The sequence below is a fragment of the Stylophora pistillata genome, chromosome 10 (genome assembly GCF_964205215.1).
Source record: "Stylophora pistillata chromosome 10, jaStyPist1.2, whole genome shotgun sequence".
Lineage (NCBI taxonomy): Eukaryota > Metazoa > Cnidaria > Anthozoa > Scleractinia > Pocilloporidae > Stylophora > Stylophora pistillata.
In genome coordinates this window covers 9,369,662-9,390,997 of record NC_142528.1, presented here as the reverse complement: position 1 = coordinate 9,390,997, position 21,336 = coordinate 9,369,662, and the positions used below count along the sequence as shown (strand labels likewise).

General features: G+C 37.8%; 3 protein-coding genes and 1 pseudogene across 3 annotated transcripts; 1 reads left to right on the top strand and 3 right to left on the bottom strand.

The window, feature by feature from the left end:
• Window positions 1-443: 443 nt before the first annotated feature.
• LOC111340325 (beta-1,3-N-acetylglucosaminyltransferase radical fringe) lies at window positions 444-7,732 on the bottom strand. The gene is made up of 11 exons (XM_022947154.2): window positions 6,504-7,732; window positions 4,270-4,318; window positions 3,897-3,939; window positions 3,457-3,519; window positions 2,781-2,904; window positions 2,556-2,582; window positions 2,350-2,432; window positions 2,037-2,107; window positions 1,450-1,544; window positions 1,215-1,300; window positions 444-883 (listed from the first exon to the last, which is right to left on the bottom strand). The coding sequence occupies exons 1-11, from the start codon at window positions 7,107-7,109 to the stop codon at window positions 781-783; spliced, it is 1,350 nt and encodes a 449-aa protein (XP_022802889.2). The 5' UTR covers window positions 7,110-7,732; the 3' UTR covers window positions 444-780.
• A 251-nt stretch (window positions 7,733-7,983) lies between these two features.
• Window positions 7,984-14,898, top strand: LOC111340317 (uncharacterized). Its single transcript, XM_022947145.2, has 10 exons — window positions 7,984-8,139; window positions 8,305-8,401; window positions 8,994-9,037; window positions 10,329-10,380; window positions 10,832-10,917; window positions 11,372-11,415; window positions 12,200-12,352; window positions 12,835-12,894; window positions 13,117-13,203; window positions 13,674-14,898. Exons 1-10 carry the CDS (start codon window positions 8,034-8,036, stop codon window positions 13,776-13,778), a joined length of 834 nt encoding a protein of 277 aa, XP_022802880.2. The 5' UTR covers window positions 7,984-8,033; the 3' UTR covers window positions 13,779-14,898.
• Window positions 14,685-18,595, bottom strand: LOC111340326 (BTB/POZ domain-containing protein 6-B). Its single transcript, XM_088735716.1, has 2 exons — window positions 18,214-18,595; window positions 14,685-16,510 (listed from the first exon to the last, which is right to left on the bottom strand). Exon 2 carries the CDS (start codon window positions 16,213-16,215, stop codon window positions 14,875-14,877), a length of 1,341 nt encoding a protein of 446 aa, XP_088591842.1. The 5' UTR covers window positions 16,216-16,510; window positions 18,214-18,595; the 3' UTR covers window positions 14,685-14,874.
• LOC111340300 (BTB/POZ domain-containing protein 6-like) lies at window positions 17,262-20,367 on the bottom strand (annotated as a pseudogene).
• Window positions 20,368-21,336: the final 969 nt, after the last annotated feature.

Below are 21,336 nucleotides of genomic sequence, written 5' to 3'. Positions count from 1 at the left end.
TTATGTATAATCGTACCTTCTCATTTTAATAAATAGTGATAAAAAGGAGGTAAAGCATGAAAGTGTGAGAATTAAAAGGACAGTTTTAGATAACATGTTTTGCTAGAAACTTCCCTCTCATTTCCTTTGAAATCTTGTCGTAAATCTTATGATTTTATCCTTTACCTGTGATTTCGCCTGTTAGGCTCGCGTCTGTTGAGTCCTATTTTTCTGCTTTTAATTAGGAATTCATCACCAAAATGAGTCTTATTTGCGCGATGGTAAAAACCCCTTTTTAACATCAAAGATTCAGACTCATCGTTTAAGGCAGAGGCGTTCGGTATCTCCAAAATATTATACTCCTCCCGAAACGACGGAGAGTATTACAGTTATAGTATCATAGTGAAAATTCTCGCATTCTTAATGCAGTTACTGACATAGCAATAAATATATGAAACACACCATTTAATTGTGAGAGGTCTTCATTTAATTTCAAAAATAATTTTGAAGTGATGGACATCATATACATGCAACACAGAACAATTGTACATAAAAATCGTAAGTGAAATTCTTTCCCAAATTTTGATGGTTACACCGTAACCTTTATTTGCGTCAAAATATACAAATAGTTTTATTTTGAACTATTTTATACAACTAATGTGAACGCACGTAAAAACGCGTAGTGTAAGAATAATTTAAAAAAGAGAACGAATAGAAAATTTGAACAAAATATTGCTATTTGATACAACATCATAATAAACTAAAACGAATTTAAAATCTCTTCTAGGGAGGTAGCTTTTGTTATCTCTTCGACTGCAACGAATGATTCTTTTTATCATTAACGTCTCCTGACTTCGGACACCAGCCTGTCTCAGGATAAAGTAGGCAATGGATTGATTTAAACCTGAAAGGAAACAATGAAGAAGTAAGATAAGTTACAGACAGCACATACGTTATAAAAATGTTGACCTGTGGATAATAACAGAAACAACATGATCCTTTATTTTGCTCTGTGATTGGTCAAGAAAACTCGCGCCATTCTCTCGACCAATCAAATGCAAAATAACACGATTTGGTCACCTGCGTTTTCCCGCGCTTTGGGTGTTTTGTCTTTGCGTTCTTATTGGCTCTTTGGGGAATATTCCTGTCTTCTGATTGGCCGTTTTGATACTTTTGGTTTTGGTTTTTCAGTCCAAAAGCGCTCTTATAATTATCAAAGTAGCAGCAAATCGTACCGCGTTGGGTCCTGTTCCTGGTCAAAAGGTCCAGCTATATTGACTCGATTGTATCTGCCACCGATATAACCATGACTAAAACTAATCTGAAAAGACAAATAAAGAAAATTAAACTAAAAAAAACAACATTGAAAAAAAAAAAGCTGATTTTAGCTCAATAACTGAAAATCATGTTAACGGTTCTTGATTTTGCTCAACCAAGAAACTCTTTTCTTGATAATTACAAATACTTTACCTGTTCCTTAATTTCGCTTTGTTGTATGCTTGGAAGATTTTCAAGGTGAGAATGAAAAAGATCCAGTCTTGTCAAACTCACGTTAAGAAGAGATTCTGCAAGAGAGAAAGACATCGATACTTCATTAGTGACTGCTCCGAAGCAATTGTGAAAAAGAAATATTGATCACGAAAGGAAAAATAAGTTATTGTTACTGTAAGTGTTGCATGATGATGATGATGATGATGATGATGATGATGATGATGATGATGATGATGATGATGATGATGATGATGATGATGAAAATATTTTCCTTGCAGTAGCTTACAAATTTAACCCGTTTTGTTTGGGTCATGCACAGCCTGTCTGACAATTTTGCCCTGGCCACAAATATGTTCCAGAACCCTGGAAACCACGTCTTAGAGAGACCATGCCCCGGACCCCCTTCGAAGGGCCTATTACTTTGTAACAACATGCTTGCCACGTTGGTATAATTCAATTTTGTTGCCTACTCAGTTGACGCCATACAGCTATTAAATTTTCTAATGACTACCCTAATTGTACCAACCTGCAACTAACAAAACCTAGAATTCTTTTCTCTCACTCACCACTAATAAATCCAATGGTGCAGTCATCTGGAACTTTAATCCGCTCACAGCTCTCTGCAAACTTGCCATCACTAGACAGACACAAACTCAGAGTCAAGACGGTATGAAAGGTGACAGTAACGATGACATAAACCTAACAACAACTTTCACAGACGGTTGAATCGTTGCACTGCGTTGATAGGCAATACCTCAGGCCTTTTTTTTCTCACAGTACCTATCTCCACCCCTACTAACAGTTTTAAAAGCCCCCCCCCCTGAACCGTTAGAGAGCACGACAAAATGCAGGGGGATGAACTAGGATGGATTAGCATACCTGATATGAGGGCTCATTCTCGCCACTAAGGCATGGCTCAAACAAAACCCTGCCCCACCAGTTGCAAACCAAAATTTCTTTCTCTGCAAATTAAAAGAAGAGCAAAAAGTTGATAAAAGAATACCGCGAAGACTCTATTGGCCGTGTATACAATACATCATGACTTTATTAGTAGAATTCATTTTTTTAGCATTATTTATACTTACGTTATATCCATCTAATCTATCCCAGGCCTGAAATAAAAGAAAAAACAGGCGTTGTATATCACGTTCTATCATGAAGAACAAAGAACGCTGAGGACGATTCAAATTCACGAAACGAAGGGTACACAAGTCTGCAAGACAATATGGACTGGGATCCATATTCGAAAGCCACAGTGATTATATACTAAACATGCAACAGCAGCATTATCTCATCATCGCCATCAATACCTCCATCGCTTTCGTCAGACTTGGTCTCCCAAGGTACACATCCTCGAGCGGGTTGAAATTTTTTAGTGTTTTCACCAGTGTATGGACATTGACGTAGTTATCGTCGTCAAAATGGCAGAACCACCTTTCGAAAAAAAAAAAGAAACAGTTAACAGTACGTCTAGAGATGATACAGTGACAAACGCTTACAAAAAAATCTTCATGTCTTCCCTGACGCGAGCTTACAAATTTTAAAACGTCTGCACGTGTCGGGTCAGTTCGGTTTTCTTCTTGTAAAAAAAAACCCTCAATGAAGCGAAGATGATCGATTTGAAGACAAAAGGAGATAGTCAAAGAATCTGATTGTGGGGGGTCAAGGGTAACAGCTGCGGGTCGTGGTTCATTTGACACAACTTATGGTTAAAAGTTCAAGCTGGTTTCATCTCTTTAATCAACACCGGTGACCTAAGCTGGCACACTGGGCCTCCGTAGGAATGTTACTATCCGGCCCAATGTCGCGCGGTCAGCGAAATACGAGGATTAGTTTATTTAGGATTGAATGGCCACTATGAATGAACATCTAGAAGTTCTTTTTTTGGGGGGGGGAGGGGGAAGAAGGGGTGTGTGGAAGGGGGGAAGAAATTCAGAGAATCGGGAAAATCCTCGCTAGTGGTTTCGGTGCAAATATGATTCTTACTTTGTGTTGAAGTCCTTAACAAAGAAATCGAGCTCGGCCTGCATCTTGCAACAAAGTTTTGCCCTAGGCAAGAGACAAAACAATAGTTTAAGATGTAACTGAGACTACAGTAAATCACTGAAACACACAAAAATAGAAGAACATCAAAAAATATTATTTGGTTCGCCATGACTATGGGAACATCACGTTGCCTCTTTTCAAATTACAGCTTAGAAGACGTCCTTGATAAGCACACACACACACACACACACACACACACACACACACACACACAAACAAAAACAAAAACAAACAAACAGTTTCTGATATCTCATAAAAGCAAGTTAGAACATCAAACTTGAGGATGATGTTGAGCAACTATGGAAAGTGGCATAGGTCTGCAATGTGTGCGAACTGTTGGAACAATGATGATGGCAAATGCTCAAGCTAATTGAGAGTACCTTTGGTGCCCTGTTTCACATGCAGTCTTGATAAGGTGGCCTCCTGTAGTGATCCAAAACGTGAATATTTACTAACTGACAAAAAACTTTGCAACAAACAACATCACATCACATTGTAACATTAGGACTAACAGTGTTAGCAATAAAAGTTAGCAACAATTTATATTTTTCTCTGCATAATTTCATAAAACTACTCCATAACTGAAATTGAACAAAAAATCCTTCATTCTGTAATTCTTCCCCTTTTTTTTTCAAGGCCAGAGTGCCCTGCTACTGTCAAAAGTCTTCTCCAAAAAGATCTATTTGTTGATACAGTTTACAACCATTAACACGAAAGCATTTCTGTTACTTTGAGTTCATCCACCCTTCTTACCTAAACTTTCATTTAATTTGCTGTCTTCACGATCTGTGAAAAAATGAACCTGTAAAATAACAAAAGAAACAAAGTTAAAAAAAAACTATTTAAACAATGTATGATGAAAATCTTATGCTCAACTTGAAAAATCAAGATCAGCAATGGTGGTTTGTACACCTTTGACAAGTTAAAGTGAAAACTCATTGATTGTTCTACAAAACCTTACAGAGTTTCACAACCTAAAAATTAAAATCCATACCCGGCAACCTCAAGACTAAAGAGCAATTTAATTTTTCAGGGCTCAACACTAACCATAGACAACTAGCCGCAGACTGGTAGAAATTCAGTTTTAGATAGTGGTTTTCCATTTCCAGCAGCCAGTTTGGTCAGTAAACAAACTGAAATTGTTGTGACATCTAAGTTGTCACTAGCCACTTAGCTAGTAGGTTGAAAAGTTAGTGTCAAGCCCTGTTAAAAGAATATACCCTTTCACACTACTATGAATAAATCATTGAGCAGAAGCCCTATAGAAGGACAAATTCCCCTGAGACCTTCACCCACCCTTATATTAGGTTCTCAAAACTTTGACTCATTTGCAAACTGAAATACACAGTAACAGTCTGAACGGATGCAAAAGGAAAGAAAGCAAAAAAAAGCCATGCTTAAAATCTCCAAGAAATGGTCAGCGAGAACTTCCAAAAATGTCAGTTACATTACAACTGTCTAACTCGTATACTCTATTCTTATCTCAATCTTAAAATTTTTATAAATACATAGAACTATTGGCAATTTTACAATAAAAAGCAGATTTAATCTTGATAATTTCAGTTAAATCAACAAGCCTTTAATATTTTAGTTACCCCTCTGTAACAGTTGTAAAAATCTGCATGTTAAGATTGTAGTTAAGACTGAACACTCTTGTTAAGTTGTTAATATTCTTCTGTAGAACCTGGATGCTCTTCTTGGTTGCTTTAATTTGATAAATTCTTGTTTAGCTTGTGCAGTTTCTAAGCAACCAAAACACTACCTATCAATTTTAACTTTTGGTGATTAAACCAGTTAAAGCAGGTTATGGCACTTACATATGTAAAGTTTGACTTATTAATCTATGAAGAAGATGGTGAATTATGTGTAAACTGCAAGAAAATTACTAAGGTCCCACAAATTTTCAGTAAATCATAGTTTCAATCCTAATTAGAAGAAAACTATTCTTACTTGGCATTATTCCATTCAGTTTAGATTCCGCAGTATAAAAATTAACCAGCAAAAAGATTTTGGTACATGCCAAACATTTGTTGTAATTTGGGTAGGTCTTTAATCTATTCTTTTTAATAGATGCAGCATAAGAAAAAAACTGTATTTATATTGAAATTCCCCTCCCCATTTATTTGGCATGTTTAGTTTCAAGATTTTGCAAGAGCTATTTTAATTAAAAACATATACTCTTTCAAAACATTCTCATTTTACATTTATCTGATTGCAATGGAGGGTCTGTCTGATAGATCTTTATCAATAATTAAACAAACTTGTAATTAACACCCCAAATAAAATGCCATTCAAAACCACATAATGAGTTTGAGAAAGGGTGACACCAAAGAAAATATTAATTAATTGACATCTATATGAAAAGCTTTTTTGCCCCTTATCTTCTACGAAATACTTTTAGCTTATAGGATTATTGGGACACCCTGTTTGAGAATGCAAGACATTATAAGCTGATATAGACAAGTTCCTTTAAAAACAAGGTTAAAAGCTTCATTTAGGAAATATAAAATAATTAATTCTAATGAATGTTGAAAGCTGCTCAAAACTGTTTTTCCACTTATCATAGACGCGTGATTTATTAAAAAAAATTCAATTAATATCGGCATGGTGACCCTTATGTTTGCAAGATGACCTCAAGATTAAATCGGTTTGTAGTTACTAGAGATTGTATTTCGTGTGCTAAATAAAATAGATTTGTTTTTTAACTTTGAACAAGAAAAGGTTTTCTCCGGGGTCACATCTACAAAACAAAAACGTACCTCTTCAAATGATGGGTATTTAGATAAGAATGGCTACTAGATTTTGATTGTTCGAGCGTAGACAGTATGTTCGACTAAGATAAGCTATTTTTTTTATCGTAGGTACCAATCAGGGCGGTTTAATAGATTTAGCAAATGAAATTAAATCGTAAATGGTAACATCAGTTGGCTTGCGAGGAAGGAAGAGTAATGTAATGCAGTTAGTACCCTCTTCCAATCTAATCTCACCTGTTTTTTAGCATTTTGAAACCATGTGTCAACCAAGAGTGTAACGCGCGCTTCGTGGTAATCACTTGTTGTCTTGATTGATATAAACACATCGTCTAGCTCTGTGAGGTTATGCGATTGTCTAAGATTTTCTGCTCTCAATTCGTGATCAAAAGTAGTCTTCTTTCTGACAGACTGATCAACAAATATTTCTTTTCCTTTGACTACTTGACGGCCGCTTATCGTTGTTGAAAGGTTAATAGATTGATTTCGTTCGTTGACACGCAAAGGGTTGTAAAGATTCCTTCCAGACATTCGCGGAAAATCTGTTGATTTAATTTCCTTAATTAACAAAGTTTCGGCATAATCTGTACCCTCGTCCTTCCCATGAGCATGCTCTAGTTTTGAACGTGCGATAAACATATTAATTTCTTCCAACTGATGGCCACCTTGACTCTGAAGTCGCAGACGTGAACGTATCTTTGTGTTTCTCTTTCTAGTCCTCGTCTGCTCGATTGGCGCGAAATTAAACTCTCCATGCAGGAAAAAGGCGAGCATTACTTGAGCAACGACAGCGAGAGCAACCCAGACAAGCAGTTTTCTGCATTTTCTTCGTGGAGGGAACATTTTCTTTCAATTAAACTTCAAACTTGAGCCCAGCAAATCCATCGCAGTCGCTGGCTTCAATTAAGCTGAATTGATAAGAAACGGATTGAGGTCCGCCAAAACCATTACAGACCCCATTGCTATGCTGTAGGCGCTAATTCTTGTTAAAACAAGTCAATTAATATCATCAAAACTTTCCTGAAGTCAAAGATCAAGAAAAACACCAGATGGTGAGGTTGATAACTTCAACGCGTAACACACGAAAATCAACACAGACCTGATTTCCCTTCCAGCGACACAAAATGTCTTTCAGGTCGTTAATTAATACTCGATAGACAGATATTTGATCTTAAGCGTCTTATTTTTCGCCTTATATCACATCAATCCATAGCAGATGTTTGAATTCTTTCCACGCATCGAAAATTCTATAGTAACAGGAAATTCGAAACTCGAATCACGCTCAGAAGTATTGTTCAACAAAGAACCGTCTTCTCAATGCAGATTTCTCTCTTTCGATGCAACTCCTTGCCCAGAGAGGTCGAAACGGTTTGAAATTTTACCGCGCTTTCTTGTCAATGAAATACTGAGGTCCACCAAGAAATAACAGGTGGCATAATTCTCCCCTCAATCTGTCACGAATATTCTTTCTCCGCGACAGCAATTTTCCACTAAGTAAAGGAGGGTAGGTCAGTTCAAAATTTTAACTCAAGACACGTATGATAAGAGAGTGAATGAACTAATTTCAAACCAAATTGAGGACAAAATATAGTTATGACCGTGATTCGAAATCACTTATTTTTCCAAAGCTAATTAAAAAATGATTTTATATCTTGTGCTTGTGCTACCGTCCTCCCCTCCCCAATGTATGATTATTCGCCAGCGGTTCAAATTTCTCACACACGCGCCACATTACGATACACACGTGCCATTTTGTTCCTATCAAAGATGGAGAAAACCGAAGGTTTGAAGCGCGAGAATCGAAAAGAAAAGAAACAAAAAAAGAGGAAACAGGAAGACGTGGACTCCAATCAGGAGGAAGAAGACTTGCTCGGTATGATTGCACAAAATTTCCTACAAGATTTTCCACTATAGTACATTCACAATATAGCAAGTTTCATTTCTTTCTTTTTTTCACGTCTCGTCACATTTTATCAAAATTATACTTAAGTATAAGATTGTTTTACTATGTTCTTTTGGTACAATTTTTTTCAACTAGGTGATTTTTGTAGTGATGTTTCACCGGATATTTTATCGGCCATTCAAAGCATTTGCACTTGCCTCGGGATCGGTGGTCTCTATAACGCAAAGAAAAGGTAAATACCTACGACACTTCATCTAGACGATAAATGACAGAACTAACCTAGGAAGTGCATTACGAGGCACTTACGAAAGCTGTGTGGACGAGGGGCTGCCCCTGCCCTCCCGCGCTAAGCAGAAAATAATCCTTGGCTTAAATAGGTAACTTTATCAGTCTTGTCACACAACCTGTTCATGTTATGTCACGGTACAGGACAAGATCAGAACGAAGAATAAAAGCATGATGGTCTATTTAATCAGCAGCTCTGTAAATATTGACTCAAGTATAATGCATGGTGCATCTACAAATATTTGGCATGCATAAGATAATTGAACTTGTGAAGGATTAAACTGAAACAAAATGCCCCACTACTACTGGCTTCCTTAAACCAACAACTAACTAACAACATGGTACAATTTGCATTTCTGTGTAATGTGCGGAAATGTCTAAAAATTAAATATGCATTAGACAATTCTAAGGATCAAAGTTCTAGTCTAGCAGGGAATTTAAACCATTCTAATTATGTATTTAATCATCACATTCAGTTGGTAGTTTGGGCTGAGTACAACATTTAATACTGTGTTTTTGATTTCTCTTATTTTTAACAGAAAAGTAGAATCAAAAGGTGGTGTATTGGAAACACTTAAGGAAGGTATATCAAGTGCCACATCCCTGCTCAATGTATTCAAAAAAGACACAATGAATATATGAAATTCATATATCTGAACTGCAGTTATAGAAACGTATTTTTGCACGATCCTTGCAGTAAAGAGCACTATTTAAGCAATAGGGAAAATCAGACCTGAAAAAATTCAGGCCTGTACAGGATTTGAACCACTCACCTCTGCGATACTAGTGCAGCGCTCTACCAATTGAGCTAACAAGCCAACTGGGAGCAGGTCATCAAATTAGTCCAACATAAACCCATAAGATGATAAATCAAACACAGTGAAAGAGCCACCCACCCAGTGGAATGTCCATTGCTAAATTATTTATCTGTTTTTTTTTATTTATTTTATTTATATCTGAACTGCAGTTATAGAAATGTATTTGTGCACAATCCTTGCAGTAAAGAGCACTATTTAAGCAATAGGGAAAATCAGACATGAAAAAATTCAGGCCTGTACGGGATTCAAACCAGAGGTCAGTGGTTTGAATCCTGTACAGGCCTGAATTTTTTCAGGTCTGATTTTCGCTATTGCTTAAATGGTGCTCTTTACTGCAAGGATCGTGCACAAATACGTATTTAAAAGATAAAAAAAATCAAGCGGATAGGAGACTGTTTGGTGAAAGGGGAATCTCATGGTGCCTTTAACTTTTAACTCCCAAGATCTGATTGTTAATTCTCCCTCTACCTGCTTCACATTTCCTTGTAAAGTAGTTATGGGAATTTGATGTTTGATCAAGATAATAAATTTACCTGATGAGTCTGAGTATTCTCACTACCTGTTTACTAAATAATGTGTGGATATCATAGGGAGAAGTTACATGTTTATCACTTTTGGGAATAAAAGGCTTCAGAAATTTTTGTTGTCATAAAATTTAGGTCTGTTCTTGAAAACTCACCAAGCTCTGAAACGAGTGTCATTTATAGTGCATTTTGCATTAGTATGCCAGAAAGTTTGGTATTTGGTGCAATAGCCAAGGGTTTTAAGTGAAAATGTAGCAAGAGTCATAGCTTGGTGCCATCACTCTGATCACTACTGTATGAAATGTTTTTATCTGTAAAAGCTGTTGTATTGCAGCAACTCTAACACAACATTTCCTGATATAATGTTATGTTTAGTCCAGCCTTGAAATGTAAAGCAGAGTTTTTTGACATCTTACAAGTCCAAGATTTTTCCATTTATTACCCCAAGAAAACAAACCTTGGACTATGAGATGCAACCGGTTTTAGATATTCATAATAAGTAAATATTATATTTTATTTTTATCATTTGCAGAATGGAACCCCTCAGATGAAATCAAGGCACTGCCCTTCGAAATGAAACAGAGGTATACTTTGGGTATTTTCTCAATACCTTGCTCATTTGCAGGGGTTTCATTAAGAGCCGGGCACTAGGCAAATTGACCACTGGACAAATTGACCAAATTGTACGGTGGCCAATTTACCATCTCAACTTTGTTGATATATCCAAATTATCTAGTTGTAAGGACAATTTTGCCCACCTGGTTTGATGTATTTTTTTCCCACCTGTGAAAACCAGTTACCCTCCTGCTCAAGACATTAATAGAACCCCTGCATTTGCTCACTGCTAAATGATAAATTTTGGTTCACTCAGTCAATACTCAGATCTTTTACGTAAAATGACAATTAGAGAGTTATATTATTATTTAGGGGAAAATGTGTCTAAGTTTAATCTACAAACAGTGTGTTAAAAATGTGTAATCTTGTTTTTAATAACTTGTAACTTTTATTCTTTTCCTGTTTCTTTTTTGTCAACAGATATGCGAATAAAATATCAGAGGAATCCTTCAAACTCTTAGCATTGATAAAAAAAATTTCATTTTTATTCAAAAATCTTCATGAAGGTACTTTGCTTAATATACACATAACCCAACAGTAACTTCATGTATTCATAACTAATAATGGTGAATTAGACAGCTAGATCATGAGAGTAATCTCTGTGTTCAACTGTACTGCGACTTAGTTGAAATTTGCTGCTGCAAGGATAGAAATGATTGGTTAAATAACTTTGATTCAAGACAACAAGTAATAAGTTTTATTTGCCCTTATTGCTGGTTGATTTTGAAAAACATGTACCACAACTTTGTACTGTGATTTCTCTCTCTTAATCTGAGTTGAAAAACTAGATAAATGGGCATGGTGCAAACTAAAAGCTTTTTTTAAGGGGATCAACATATATTGTACCTACATGTACATGCAAGTCCAACTGTCATCTCTTGCTACATGTAGTAATGTGAAAACCAGTAGCCCTCCTGCTGAAAATGTTAATGAAACCCCTGCATTCTGCATTACTTACAGGGAGAAGTTATATGAAGGATATTACGATGGATGTCTTCCTCAAGGTTCAGTCATTGATTAAATATCAATTTTTGTTATTTAAAAACATCACGCAAATGATGTATCACAGAATCTGAATTAATATTAGATTGTTGGGATAAGTAATTTTTAGGCACACTTTAGCCCAAAGAATGTCTAGTGTCAAAGTTCTCCCTGCTATATCATTCCTGAATCATAAATTATTCAACTCAAGAGAATTAACGGAAATGATCACCATGTCAACTAAAGTAGCTCTTGATTGTTAAACAAATTCACCTTGTCAGCACCCAAGGAAATGTATAGAGAACAGTATAGAGAATATGCATACTGATGGTAGGGCGTAGAGGGTGAAAGGTAATTTCAATGGGTAAGAATGCTCTCTGGAATTACAAAACTTTGTCAATGTCACAATTTCTTATCAGGGAGGGTACCAATAGATGGTGGTTATAAAAATCATGGTTCTGGAGCAAAATTTTCCAACACTTTGACCTCAGTTACAGTAGGCTCACCATTAATAAACACTTCTTCATTAAACTGCACTGTCTTCTCGGATAGGGACAAATAAATGGAGGTCCCGTCTCCTGCAGGGTTAGGGGTAGGAGATGTTAATTTCCCATGCACGAGATTACTGTGTGATGGATGTCCTCCCCTGGGGTGGGATGGGTGGGTTACAAAGGGGTTAGGTGTCAGTTGGGACAAAAGTTCTGTTCCTTTCTCCTGCCATTCCCATGGTGAATAAATTAAATTCTAAATTCTAATTTTTGTGAATATTTTCCTTTATATGATGTTTTTTCTTCTTTTTGTGAACAGGATGTGAAAATAAAGCCATCCCTGGCTCCACCTGACCAGTACATCAAAATTGGCCTATGGAGACAGGTTATGCAGGTTAACCAACAGATTTGCCAAGAAATGGAACTACTAGACAAGAAATTAGAAGAAAATATTTCCCAAGACAACTCGGAGGTCCTTAAAAATAATTGTCTTTGTTCTTTATTCTCCTTTTTGTTTCTGATAATACTACATGGTATATATACCATTGCATGCATTTTACAGGAAAAAAAAAAAACACAAGGGGTTAAAATGAATCTAGTAATTAAGGGATTTTATTATTGCATTACAAAGCATGATTGTGAGACAGGCTTGAATGTCTTTTTTTCGTGTCTCTCTGCCAGTCTGTTGGTCCGTCTTTGTCTTACTGTGGTCTTTGTCAGACAATCTGGTCTATCTGTCTGTTAGTCTGGCCTGTCTGTGTCTGATCTAGCAGTCTGTAACAGTCAAGTTAGTCTGTTGGTCTATAAGTCTATTTTTTTTGCGTTTCTTCCCCTATCTGTCCGTATGTCCAGTTGTCTGCTTCATCTGTAGATCAGTCTGGTCTGTCTCTGTCTGTGGTCTAATCTTTTGGTAGATTTTAATGAATCATTTTCCAATTTCGTACTTTTTTCAAGGAGGATGCTCCAATCAAATTTACAGAGAAAAATGAAGACAATGAACCTACCATGAATGAGGTTAATGAGTAAAACCATTTATCTGTCATTTAGTTAGTGTATCTAATACTTTTATAATACATACTCTAAGTCTAAGAGAGGGCACATCTGCAAGCGAAGTTACCTTTGTTTGTTGTTAATGTGTAATTTTTCAATTTTATTATTTTGTCCTTTGTTTTGGACTAAAATGTAAATTATTACTGCGTTTGCCAAGTGGGAAAATTTATCCATTTTCCTGTACAGAGCGAAGGGAAAACAAAGTCTTTCCGTGACTATTATATGGAGATGGCAACCTCCAGTTTTGGCGATGATTTGGATCGGCTTCGACAGGTGTGTTCCTTGTGTGACTATTATTTTTGTTATTTCGGTTAATCGTTTATATAGACTTTGTATTCAAGGTAATAGAAACTAAATCCTATCCGTCTTTAAAAGGAAAAAGGGGTGGTAGGCTGCACTCTGACTTTTCCCAAATCAAAGCGCTTATGAGCTCAGTCACTTAACGATCCATTGATGAAATTCAAGTTGCATTTTTATGTTCCTGTTTTTTGTAACATCCTAGTGAGAGATCAGTAATTTTGTTCATATTTTTTACGTCAACTGAAAAAAAAAAAACCTGAGTTGAAAGGTCGTCGCAAAGTGTACGAGAGCCACCTTAATTCAATTTTAACTAAAGAACTGTGTTTAAGGTTACAGATATGAGTTGTGATACTAATAAGTTTTGAAACGAAAACCTAATGGCTATACCAGAACACAATTTCTCAATTGTTGTACTTATGTTGGGAACTTTTCTCTTATTTTAGGAGGGAAGCTTGGATTCAAGAAAAGTTGAAATGCTAATAAACTGCTTGGAAACTGGTAAGGACATTTGGTCTGACTTGGAGAAAAAATTGCTCCAGTTCACATGAACACGCACATGAAAAGTTAGGATTGAAGCGGATTCTCTGGGATCTGGCGGCCTTTATACCAAAAAGGGAGGTCAAGTCGAGGCAAAACCGTCATCAATGGAGTTGTCTGTTTGTTCAATTGTTGGTTGGTTTGTGTGTTTGTTTGTTTGATATCACATTGGTTGTCATATCGATCGACCAGATCACTTAAAGCTGTAGCAGCAACAAACACAAGCCTGAGGGAGTGGGTGAAAGGAAACACTTGTCAAGACTTGGATTACTGCTCGACTCGCGATTCAGGACACGAATTAATTATTATCATGAGATCACTACAGCCTTGTTTGTAGTATGTTTCAGGGAACAACATTTACTGGGAATGTTTTGAGGTTTAGTAACCGCTTTTGCAAGATACTGTCATTTGCAAGATACTGCCTCGCGATTAGCTCAATGGATAGAGCGCTGGACTGTTGTGCGGGAGGTCGAGGGTTCGAGCCCCGGCCGGACCAACACTCAGGGTCTTAAAAACATTGAGAAGAGTTTGCTACCTTTCTATAACATCAAGAAATGGTTAGATATTCTAGTCTTCTCGGATAGGGACGAATAAGTGGAGGTCCCGTCTCCTGCAGGGTTAGGGTAGGAGACGTTAATTTCCCACACACGAGATTACTGTGTGATGGATGTCCTCCCCTGGGGTGGGATGGGTGGGAGGGTGGACTAGCACGAATGGTTCCTATGTTCCTTTCTAGTCCTTCCCCACTGCAAAACTTAATGCAGTGAAAATGGACTAAATTAAAATTAAATTTGACCACAATTGCCAGAATCCCGTAAATGTTTACCTCCTCGTGCGCGTGAGGACCATGAGTACTTTACCTACATTGAATTTATTGAATCTTTCTTAAAGAAAAAAATTGGGGTAAACTTTACGACTTTGTTGTGTCAATGGATTATTCCATTTATTTTGTTATTTGTCTGAGGCAATTATGGTTAGGTAAAACTTATCAGCAATTTTTTATCTCTTAGCTCGAAAGGATTCACAATCATAACGTAAAACTGACTTTTCTCTTGCTTGTCATGGCTAAATATTCCTAGATTTCGCGAGATTACTTTTTAAGCAAGATTAAAATATTTTACTAAAAATCAATGAAGGAAACTGACCCCGTCTCACAGACGTACCGTTATTGTTACCCCCGTCACGGAAGTTGAATCTTACTCCTTCGCAATCAATAACGACTTTCCCTTTGTCCCCGTAACACGAATTTGGGCCAGTGACAAACGATTTTAACTTGTATATCTTATTCGGCTCTAAACAAACTGGTTTGTCAAACAATACGTCAAAGCCATAAAATTGATTGGTTTTGTCCATCCCTGCTGAGTAGAATCCAGTCTGATTTGCGAGAGATGAGCCATCCGAGGTATCCTTGACTTTAGTAAACACCGTGTATTTTCCTCCTTCTGTCCCAAAATGCTGAACTCCTTGTAAATTTATGCGCTTACTGACAAAGAACGAAACACTATCAGACATACCGCGAGTGTACCCCCATCCGGTGTCATAAGATTGAGGTACAATCGTTGTAAATCTGTTACACCGATGGACATACTTAAGGCATCGAGCTCTTGAAACATGTAAGAATGAAGCAGATGATGTTGATGTATCCTCGCAGAATTGTTTCATCAGTTCTTCAACCTCTTGCGTGTTAAGGATGTGAGAATTTAACGCAACTGTAACGAACTCCTCTTGCGACATTAGTGGAAACCGTATTGCTTTTACGATTTCCTCTCCTAGAATTCGTCTCTTTGCCTGTCCATCAGGGAGGAACCCCTTTCGCTGGCATTCGTTGGTGGCCCAGCGATCAACAGCCTTGAATAATTTCACTTCTTTCACATTGAGCAGTTCTCTTTTCACGACAGATTCAAGTAAAGATCGCTGAACCGTCACAAATTCATCTGACGTCACAGCTTCTTCGGTCTGTATCTCAATCACTTTCCAGCATCGATCTTCCAAATCTTTATCTTCAAATTTTTGAGCTTGGGGCAGAATACATAACACATTGGACGCTGTCAAATTGTCTCGAAGATATTCTGCACATTTCTTGGCGAGTGAAGGCACCATGTATTTATTCGCTAAGTACAACACTTGCATCACATTATTTCCACTTAAATTCACTAGGTCACCGTACAAGAAACGAAACAACTCCAACAGACTCTCGCACTCACAGTCAGGCAGTTCAATAGAGTCTTTAGTCTCCGCCATTTGACCATAGAACATGGCAAAGAACACAGGACTACTGATTGCGAGAACAAACTTGTGAGCCGGGATCACCGTTTTAATTCCGTCTTGCTCTGTCGACACGGGAACAACAAACTTCACATCGCTTAATAACTCGTTGTTGAAAATAAACGTAGTTCTCTGTGCGACAGTTGATAGTTTTGTCTGCCAGTTTTCTTCAGAAACAGCCATCGTCACTTTCCGATCAGGTTTAGCCTTTCTAGTAGGATTTTCTTTGATGTAACGATGTAAACAATGTTCACATTAGCCGCTTATGCAGTGTGATTGGATGGAAATACTTCATGTCACGCAACATTACATCATCGATAAATAAACAATAGCCTCCATTTGGTGAGAAAATATGCAGGAATACTTGTCAGCGGACATTATCGAGGGATTGTCTGCTCTGAGAAGCAAACAGTTTTCCGAAAACTGGCTGAGAGTGAAACTCGAGGAAAACTGTGAGCTTCCAGGAACGGTTAATGCCCTAGAACAAATAGAAGAGTATAATTTCGCTCTAAATGGAGGCTATTGTGTTTATTATTCATCAGATACTTTTGCAATGCGTGGGGAAAATATTTACGAACAGCTCACTGTTTGCTGCGTGGGATGGTGGCACAGTGCCACAAGAGGCCAAGTCGCTTTCAGTTTTGAGTTCTATTGGCCGAGAGTAGCGCCAACTTTCTGGACGAAGTTTAAAAGTGTCGCGAGGCAAAATCAAAGTAATCATGAATTACTTTCGAAAATTGCTCCATCTCACAAAAATTGATTGTTATTGAACAGCTTCACGTTTGTGCAAACTATTTACGGTTCGCGATTCATTTGGTTCTGAATATCAAGGTGTAATTTTCTCATTGGTGAATTATATTGTTCATCACAGGTATCCAATAGGGAGCTTAAGCAACCACGACGACGAACGGAGGACGACGACCGGAAGTAGCAAGAACGTCACTGCGCAAGCGCAAACCAAGAATTCCGTCGTCGTCTCGACGTCGACGACTTGAGGAGGACCTGTCTCACGTCGTCGCGAACTTCCGAACTTCAAAGCAGTTTTTCTCACAAAAGTTGCGGGTTTATCGTCAGTTTTTTGACAGTCTATGGCCGGTTGGAGTTTGTATTCACTTCTTCGGTTGATTTAAACCTTCCTATTTAGTTTTCTAAACAAATAAAATTCGAAAACCCACTAACTCAAATTCCTTCCTCCGCACAACAGATGTCAAGTCAAACGGTGAAAGCGACCACGTAAGGTTTAAGTTTATTTGAGTATATTTTATGAAAGAGTACTGTTTATAATTTTTATTGAATGAAAAGTTTTAAATGGCAGTGCAATACACCTCTGCGTTCGGTCAAAAGCTGAGTATGGAAATGCGTGTTGCTGTTCTTCAATCGAGACGCTTTAAACAACAAAGAATTATTCAGATCGGTGTGTTAACATGAGCTTCAATACCTGTCAGGTTTTCGGAATCTATTTTCAAAATTTTTGATATAGATTTACAGCCATACAAATTATTCCGACAAAATCACACGGGAAAAAATAGTATTCTTGGGTGAAGCGCGACGTTTGCTATCTGTGCCGATCGCTAGCTAGCATTGATTAAATTTGACAGACTTCCGTCGTTTGCTCGCCAAAGGAAGGAGCATCAAAGGTAGAACATATCAGACTAAAGCATGTTGAAAATCAGGCAAACCTTGTGCAAAATAGGTTTGTTTATATCAGCAACACTTAGACCTGAATTTAAATCTCAAATAACTTGCGTAAAATTTAATATTTTAAACTTTTGCGACGCGTAAATTATTGTAAATGAAGCTAAAGCTTAATAATTCCTTGGACTGTTGATGTTCAAGAATTGAATAACCTACTCTCGAACTTTCGATATATAGGTGGAAATTTGATCCATGAGTGAGAAGAAGAAGGTTTTGGACGTCTCTGAACGATGTCATTTCTTAAACTGACGAAGCGAGAATAAACAAGATTTTAGACGTCGTCGTCCTTGAGCAACTTCACTGCTTAAGTTTCATTTTCCCGCTAAAAACGACGTCCTCGTTGCAGACCCTCCGCGATTACTTGTCGTCGTCGTCGTCCCTTTTGTCGTGGTTGTTTAAGCTCCCTAATATCTTAAAACCACTAGGATACCATCCTGTTCACATGGCACATTGCCAAATTTCTGAGTGGACAGTGAAAACACCCACCATAATCCTTTCACCGACTCCCTCCTTCCCCCCTGGCGACAAATTTTGACTGGTCCGTAAATGGTGACACTGTTATGTGCTGGAAACAACGGTTAGCTGTAAATGAAAGCTGGGAATTGGCTTGAGGTCACTGAGCTGAAGGTTAACTGCACTCCTCCGGATTCAACGGATGCTTGTCCTTCTTCTCCGTACCATGAGACAGGACCCTTTACAAACGACACCAACGTGTACAGTTAGTTTACTTGCCTCCAAACAAACTGGACGATTAAACATGACGTCAAAGCCATAGTAGATGTCCGTATCGTCCTTCACTGAAGTGTAACTTCTCGATACTTTTTTTCAAGACAAGAGTTGTGGTCTGTATCTTTGACTTCAGTAGAAACAGTATACTCGCCATCTTCTGAGCCAAACTGTTTCTGTTACAACGAATTTGGGGCCAGCGGTCCGTTCACGTGGTGGGGTTCAGCCCCCTCCCGTCAACATATATATTGTAGTGTTCGTGGGTGAAGCTTCTTTATGTTACGTAGTTTGGTGTTGTTTGTCCTTAAGCTGCGTCTCGCGTTCTTTCATGATCCAAACGGTGAGTTGTGTTTATGTTTTCATTTCGCCGCGTTTATATCGTTTATTATTTTGTTTATGTCATTCATTTTCGGTGGTTGGATTTAGTGTAATTTAATTTTGTTATAGAAACCATTGGTCGAGAAATAAACGTATATGGTTCGGATAGCCATTGAGTGATGTTACCAGTGCGTACGTTACAGTTTCACTCCAAAAAGCTTTATAGGTTTGTTGATGGTAAAATTTACACTGTAAGCTCCACTGTACTACCAGCCACTTCCGGCCAGAACATTGAATTTTGGAAATCGGTTACATCGGAAATGGATCCTGGCGGTTTCCTTAAATGGCAAAGGCGACTTTAAGGCGCCTTTAAAATGATTCATCATGTCGCGTACCTCATCGATGGTAAGAATATTAGAATCAAGCGCGACTGACTCAAACTCCTTTTGTGACATCAATGGAAACCGTATTGCTTGAATAATCTCACCAAGAACTCTTCTTTTGCTCTCTCCATCAATAGTTATTCCCTGTCGTTCACATTCTTTCGTGGCTCAGCGATCAACAGCTTTGAATAGTTCCACTTCCGTCACATTCAACACTTCTTTCTTAACAACAGATTCAACTACAGATTGATCAACTGTAACTAATTCATCTACTTTCACAGCTTTTTCTGTCTGCTTCTCAATCACTTCCCAGCATCCATCTTCCAAATTTTGATCTTCAAATTTATGAGCGAGCGTCAGAATGCTGAATGCGTTTGATGCTTTCAAATTGTCTCGAAGATATTCTGCGCATTTTTCGGCGAGTGAAGGCACCATGTATTTTGTTAGCTAAGTACAGTACTTGCATCACATTATTTCCGTTCAAATTTACTTTGTCGCTATACAAGAAACGAAACAACTCTAACAGACTCTCGTACTCGCAGTCAGTCAGTTCAATAGAGTCTTTTGTCTCCGCCATTCGACCATAGAACATGGCAAAGAACACAGGACTACTGATTGCGAGCACAAACTTGTGAGCTGGGATCACCTTTGTACGTAATTCAATTTCACTAGACGAAAATGAGAGAACAAATTTTACATCGCTCAGTAACTCATTGTTGAAAATAAACGCGGTTCGATCAACAATACTTGAAAGTTTCGTCTGCCAGCTCTCTTCCGCAGTCATTGCCATTCTTTCGACGCTCTATTACATGTAAACAAGTTGGAGCAACGATTGGATGACAGATACGTGGTCCTTGTCGAAGAAACACATTTTGATTGGTGAAAAATGACAGGTCCTGTTATTTTGACACAAACCGGCGAGTTGTATTGTTGATCTAACGCAAACACAGTCCAAGACACTCCCCCCCCTCCCTTGCAGAGTTCTCGCCGGCTCGCGTTGGGTGCAGAAAAGTTTGTGCCGAAGCGCTAGTGATAAAGGCCTGCTTGTGCTACTTGCAAGCCATCATATACTTGATATCGCAAACGGCTATCATCACCACGAGTCCGCAATTGTTCTCCCTAAGACAAAAGAAACTTTAAAAGCTAATGAAGCACTTGTTAAACAAATGGTTCTTAACTAAGTAATCCTTAAAGAGTCCTTTGGTCTTGTCAAGTATTATTTGATCAAAAAAGCAGCTGTGCGCGTCAGGATAAAACAACGAAAAAGTAAATTTGCTACTGTTTATTTTTTTCTTGACAAAGTGGTTTCTCCGCGCCGACAAGCTGTTAAGTGTCATATCCCGACGCGCCCATGCGTTACACCCGATCACCAAAAAAGACGAATTTGCAAGCGAGTTTGTGACCTAAATAATCTGTGAAAAGGAAGAGGACGAGAGTTTTGAAGAACACTTTTAAGATTGGCATAGATAAAATAATGGAGATAAGATACCTGATTTGAGGACAGTATACCAGTTGATTTTGTAGTTAACAATTTAGGTATTCCTACTACGACCATTTCCTTCAGCGACTTTCCTTGTGATGCCTAAGGCAACACTTACTTCAGAAGACTAATTTTGCATAACGAGATATCTTTGTTTGTCTTGTCTCCTGACTAATCCAACACTGTAAGGCTTTGACGCATTAGACAAGTAACTTAAAAAACATCAGTTACCAGAAGTATCTTTTGCACCTTTAAATGATTCAGAAATTCCGGAGACAATGCTGAGTTGCTTTTCTGGCCATAAACGCGAAAGAATTTTGCCCGCAACCACAAAGAAAACAAGTCATTTTATCTACACATAGTAAAAAATGATCTAGAAATAATAATAATCCATTTAAACATTTATGTTAGCGAGAGGACGTTCCAACATAAATGTGTATCATACCATGAGGTAAAATGCAGTGTTTTTTTCTACGAGAGTTGGAAGCTTCGTTTTCCAGCTTCCTTCAATAGACATTGCGATGGTCTGCTCTCAGTACTCTTTGCAGGTCTTCGAAGAAAACAAGTTTTTCTCTTGATCTGAGAAAGAGGAAGAGAAAGAGAAAGAGAAAACTGCCCAGTAATGTTTCACGTGACAATGCAATTCATGTTCTTCTACAAGTAACCGCCCCAAATATCTGACAATTTATATTCTGAAAACTT

Excerpts from the sequence above, each read along its gene's own strand:
- LOC111340325 (XM_022947154.2), bottom strand. The coding sequence starts at position 7,109 with ATGTTCCCTCCACGAAGAAAATGCAGAAAACTGCTTGTCTGGGTTGCT. Across the intron at positions 4,319-6,503 it reads TTCAAAATGCTAAAAAACAG|GTTCATTTTTTCACAGATCG; the intron begins GTGAGATTAGAT and ends GTTATTTTACAG. Across the intron at positions 884-1,214 it reads CAGGAACAGGACCCAACGCG|GTTTAAATCAATCCATTGCC; the intron begins GTACGATTTGCT and ends GTTTCCTTTCAG.
- LOC111340317 (XM_022947145.2), top strand. The coding sequence starts at position 8,034 with ATGGAGAAAACCGAAGGTTTGAAGCGCGAGAATCGAAAAGAAAAGAAA. Across the intron at positions 8,140-8,304 it reads GGAGGAAGAAGACTTGCTCG|GTGATTTTTGTAGTGATGTT; the intron begins GTATGATTGCAC and ends TTTTTCAACTAG. Across the intron at positions 13,204-13,673 it reads ATTTGGATCGGCTTCGACAG|GAGGGAAGCTTGGATTCAAG; the intron begins GTGTGTTCCTTG and ends CTCTTATTTTAG.
- LOC111340326 (XM_088735716.1), bottom strand. The coding sequence starts at position 16,215 with ATGGCTGTTTCTGAAGAAAACTGGCAGACAAAACTATCAACTGTCGCA.